At 47.7% G+C, this 5,047-nt stretch overlaps 2 protein-coding genes across 4 annotated transcripts; both read left to right on the forward strand.

Moving 5' to 3' along the window:
* Positions 1–469: 469 nt before the first annotated feature.
* On the forward strand, positions 470–2,025 carry LOC6610246 (glycoprotein-N-acetylgalactosamine 3-beta-galactosyltransferase 1). Of its 2 annotated transcripts, XM_032719136.1 has the most exons (4): positions 470–745; positions 841–1,213; positions 1,269–1,635; positions 1,692–2,025. In XM_032719136.1, the coding sequence occupies exons 1-4, from the start codon at positions 487–489 to the stop codon at positions 1,905–1,907; spliced, it is 1,215 nt and encodes a 404-aa protein (XP_032575027.1). In that variant the 5' UTR covers positions 470–486; the 3' UTR covers positions 1,908–2,025. The 2 variants fall into 2 exon arrangements, with proteins under 2 accessions (XP_032575027.1, XP_002034841.1); XM_002034805.2 differs by having other exon boundaries at positions 628–1,213.
* A 91-nt stretch (positions 2,026–2,116) lies between these two features.
* Positions 2,117–3,438, forward strand: LOC6610247 (glycoprotein-N-acetylgalactosamine 3-beta-galactosyltransferase 1). Of its 2 annotated transcripts, none has more exons than XM_002034806.2 (3): positions 2,117–2,634; positions 2,690–3,059; positions 3,122–3,438. In XM_002034806.2, exons 1-3 carry the CDS (start codon positions 2,189–2,191, stop codon positions 3,323–3,325), a joined length of 1,020 nt encoding a protein of 339 aa, XP_002034842.2. In that variant the 5' UTR covers positions 2,117–2,188; the 3' UTR covers positions 3,326–3,438. The 2 variants fall into 2 exon arrangements, with proteins under 2 accessions (XP_002034842.2, XP_032575028.1); XM_032719137.1 differs by having other exon boundaries at positions 3,127–3,211.
* Positions 3,439–5,047: the final 1,609 nt, after the last annotated feature.

Consider the following 5,047-nt stretch of genomic DNA (forward strand, 5'->3'; position numbering starts at 1 on the left):
GCCGTTCGCCCCGGTGCTCTGGATTAACTGGGATTTCAGTGGGCGAGAGGCGCTAACTTGTGCCGGAGTGGGTCAAGAGGAGGCTCCAAACCGGTTGGGCCCAAAAATAGATGCCGGTGCGTTGCTCCGGATACTCTTGGCCCACCAAAGGGAAAGGGAATCCATTCGGCGTCTAGTCGGCCGATAATGGGCAGCCACTTTGGAGCAAATTTAGTCTTGTTTTGGTTTCCAATTGTTGAGTATTGGAAAGATTTGCTGAAGAAGACGACCGACGACATGGCAGCGAAGACGAACTCATCGCACCACGTGTGACTCATTACAAATGCCTTTCACAAGCCAAAGCTGAAAACTCGTTTTGACCGGGCTGAGAGAGGTGCACTTGAAACAAAATCGTATCCGGCAAGCTAAATATTGCTAGTCTATTAATATACTTGATTAATTGTTTTTGTTTACAGCCTTCAACAAATTGGTTCCGTTTCCTTTAATATGTTTATAAAGATTATTTTGTTGGAAGCTACTATGAAATTGTTTCTTTCAGTGACTTTAATTGCCGACATTTTTCTCAGTTGGGGGAGACTCTTTAAGCCGTTTGCGATGCGAGCCCATCGAGCAGTCGACGATCAGCTGGCGGCGATGAGCGACACCGCGAAATGCATTCGCTGTGCCCCCGGCTCGTTTTGTAAGAGCTCCACTCCAGTGCCCTCCAGTTCCCCTCAGCGGAATCGCCAAATGTCAGCTGGAGCTGGTTAGTTTCAGCCTGGAACACTCTCGCCATGTATCGCAATATACTCTGCCTGGCGCTGGGCCTCATCATTGGCATTCAACTGACGGACTTCTTAGAGTACTTCCAGCTGACCGACAGTCAGTTCGCGAGCACGGCCATCACGCAGCTGGAGGAAGGGGCCACGCCCCAGCTGCCGACTGAGGAGGAGCTGGCGCTGTGGCTCCATAATGAAACACGGGTACTCTGCATGGTGCTGACACTGCCGAAGAATCACCAATCAAGAGTGAAACGAGTGAAGGGGACGTGGGGCAGGCGTTGCAACAAACTGATCTTCATCAGCAGCCAGGAGGATCGGGAACTGGGCGTCATCGATGTGGGCGTGCCCGAGGAACGGAACAACCTGTATCTCAAAATGAGGAAGGCCCTGGAGTATGTGTACCGGAACCATGGGGAGGACTACGACTGGTTCCTCAAGGCAGATGATGACACGTAAGTGAAATCATGCTAGTTCCAAAATCATATATTCACTTTAACCATATTTTAGCTTTGTGATAATGGAAAATCTGCGCTTCATGCTCTATCCCTATGATCCCGAGGCAGCGCTCTACTTTGGCCACAGATTCCGCACCACCTTTCCGCAGGGCTACATGTCCGGAGGAGCCGGCTATGTCATGAGTCGGGATGCACTGCGTCGACTCAATCTCTTTGCCTTCAACAACAGCCAATTCTGCCCGATCAACAACAATTCAGAGGACAGGCAGATTGGCTTCTGCCTGCAAAATGTGGGAGTAGTTGCAGGCGATTCGCGGGATGAGGAAGGCCGAGATCGATTTCTGCCCTTGTCCCTCAAGTTTATGCTGCCCACTTTTCCCACCGACAATTGGCTGCCCAAACTGACATTTTATGAACCAGTAAGTACTGTATATCAAAAAATGTACTCATTATCCCTAATAAATTTTTGTTTCAGGTGAATGAAACTGGCTCGACTTCGGGAATTAGCTTTCACTATGTCAAAATCCACGAGTTCGAAATGTATGAATACCTGCTATATCGATTGCACATTTTTGGAACTCCCTTGTCCCAGAGATCGCTGCCACCCAGACTGAGTCCCGATGAACTGCAGAACCAGCTCAATCAGTGGGCTCAAGAAAATAGCACTAATTCAAACGCGTGGTTAATTTAACAGATGTTTCTGTCTATATAGTACATACTTAAGACTTATATTAGCATACCGACAGTCAAATAGAATTAGCCTTTAAACTCTTAAGAATATCATTAAGTAAATACCAATTGTTTTCATACTTCCAAGACTTTGATACTGACTGCCATCAGCAGTTTACCAACGAACAAATCGTATTGTTTCACGGACTCTCTAATCGAAATGTATAAACGAAATTGCTGCGCCAATTGGACACAGCATGGGATCTCTTCTCACCTAAGAAAGTACTGCAATCGCAGTATACAATGATCCTGGTAATGGTTCGGAACATTATCTTCCTCTTCTTAGGCATTATGTTGGGCATTCGACTGACCGATTTTATAGGCTACCTAAAGCTGTGGAGGAATAACGACTTGCGGGCGAGTGAGAAGGCGGCTCTACTTAAGTATCCAGTGGCCTCGGAGGAGCACCTGGCTACCTGGTTGAGAAGGGAGGTGCGCATACTCTGCCTTGTGCTCACGATGCCATCTTCGCATGCCACAAAAGCGGCACTGGTGAATCGGACATGGGGAGCCCGGTGCAACAGGCTGATCTTCATGAGCAGCCAAACAGATCCCAACCTGAACATACTTCAGATAAACATATCCGAATCCCGGAAGAATCTATATGCCAAAGTGCGGACAGGAATGGCCTACGTACACGAGCATTACCTCAACGAGTACGACTGGTTTCTGAAGGCCGATGATGACACGTAAGTGATGCAATTTGGCCATTGGGCACACAGCCTAAGAAATGTATCTTTGCAGTTACATTGTAATGGAGAATCTGCGCCTGTTCCTATACCCTTACGATCCGGAATCGTCTGTGTACTTTGGCTGTCGCTTCAAAGCGTATTTTTCCCAGGGCTACATGTCCGGTGGCGGAGGCTACGTGCTCAGCAGGGACGCGTTGCGCCGTCTGAATCTGTTCGCGCTGAACAGCACCACCATCTGCAAGTTGAACGGGGAGCCCGAGGACGTACAGATCGGTCACTGCCTGCAGGATGTGGGTGTTGTAGCGGGAGACACCCGGGACTTCCAGGGACACCATCGCTTCCTGCCCGTCAATCCCTTCACGGTATTCCCCACCATCCTAACTAACTCCTGGCTGGAGGGCTACTTCTTCCACAAGCCAAATGTAGGATTGCATTCTTATACACATAACTACAATGCTCATGAGTAATATTTTGCTCTTTTAAGAGAAGTGACTGCTGTGCTGCTTCGGCTATATCCTTTCATTATGTCAAAGACTTTGAGTTCGAGCTTTTCGAATTTTTCCTGTACTACCTGAGAGTCTTTGGATTGCACAGGACGCCGAGGGCTCTTCCGTCGCGCTTGGGATTCCGTCAGATGAACGAGCGTCTGCAGCATTGGTCCCAACAAGTCACCGACAACAAGAACTAACCAAGGATATCCAAGGATACATTTAGTCCTGCCTATGAACCCTTCATTAACAAGCATTACATACTTTATCAACGATATGGAACATAAGAAAATATATTTCTACATTAAATTGAGAGTTCAATCGGGAGATACTTTACCGCTGGAAAATGCGAGTTATGGAAAGAACTCACATGCTAAATCAGGGAAATCAGGCTATGTTCTTAGATGGAAACACAATTGGAAACATTCGTTGGATTTCAGTTCGGCGCCTGCTGGTCCAGTTCCCAGATCAACTTTCGCCCAGCCAGTGGGAATGTCTTTGACCTCTGGGAGTTCCTCCTGCATCACGCAAGGGTTTTTGGCTACCCGATGGGGCCACTGAAGCCGCCCCACGTCTGCACTTCCGGAAGATGCATGCTCAGCTGCGATATTGGTCTCGGGTTGTGTCCAATAACCATGCCAGACTTAATGTAATTGCTACACCTTGATAAATAAACCAGGAGCCGGGAAGCGATGAAGATTTATTCCAGCAATAAGGCAGACAATGGTTCGTCTCTTTCTTGGCAGTGTCGTCCTGTCGTCCGGAGTTGTTTTGGCCATTTGTCAAGGGCGCTTGCTCCAGAAACAGAATCCAAAACCGGAGCCCTGCGCTTTAAAGCACAATTTATCAAAAAGGACGCGTGCCCGTTTTCCGAGGGGAGATTAGTGAGGGAATTGAGGGAATCGAGAACCGGAAAATCGAGCGAAACGTGCCAAACACGTGAAAAATACCTGGGGATCATTGCATTGTTATTTATGAGCAACGAAATGAGCTCGGAGGGGAGTTAAAACCGGACTGACGGCACGCGAGTTCAGACAGCCATGGGCTCTTGGATAAGGATAAACTCGTTTTGGCAAGGCAGCTGGTACCCCGAACTGCCTGTGTGCCGCTATCCAAGCCAGGGGTGGTGGTCCTGGTCCAAAAAACCTCTGGAACGTGCCCAACCCAGTTTCAGTATCTGTATCTGAATTCCGAACCCCAGTCGCGCCTGCGCTGCTTGCTTTGTTTCCCCTAATAGTCGCCCATTTGCTCGGCTTTTTGTGCAGGGAGCTTTCGAAACGGAGCTCCTATATCTTTTGTAATTCCTACATACACATATACACATATGTGTGTATATGCTAATGCAACTACACACGTGTCCTGGTTAACGGGCCGTACACCGGGTCCCCTACAGATTTCCGGATCGTAACTCCTATCAGTGATTGCGATAAAGGCTCGCCTGCGGCAGCTGCTGACTTTTTCAGCTAGACAGGATCTAGGGGCGGGGAAAGTCATTGGACCTTCGTATAAAATTTCCATTTGGTTTTACTTGTTTAACTGTCTAAGTTTGGGTATATAATTGTTTGGATCGTGTCTGCTTTAGATGACTCATACCCTAACAAGTTTTCTAAGGTTAACAAGGACAAGTAACTTTGCTTAACTGTGTCCCTGTTCATTTGGTTTACTTATTTATTTACTTCCACATAGCCCTTTACTTACTTCTTCACCCATTAGCATTATTACCCAAATCCCCTACAAAACGATCTTTGTTGACACCTTAAGTCATTTCCGAGCATTAACCCCAGGAACAATGCTGTGGTTTCAGCTGACTTCTCGGAGGGAACTCCTTGGTAACCACCTCAGACACACCTTTTTGGCTCAATAAAATAGCAAGAACTCCGCTGCCTTCGTTAACCCCTTGAGGTGAACCCATTACCAAGCGA

Source organism: Drosophila sechellia, chromosome 3L, assembly GCF_004382195.2.
Source record: "Drosophila sechellia strain sech25 chromosome 3L, ASM438219v1, whole genome shotgun sequence".
NCBI lineage: Eukaryota > Metazoa > Arthropoda > Insecta > Diptera > Drosophilidae > Drosophila > Drosophila sechellia.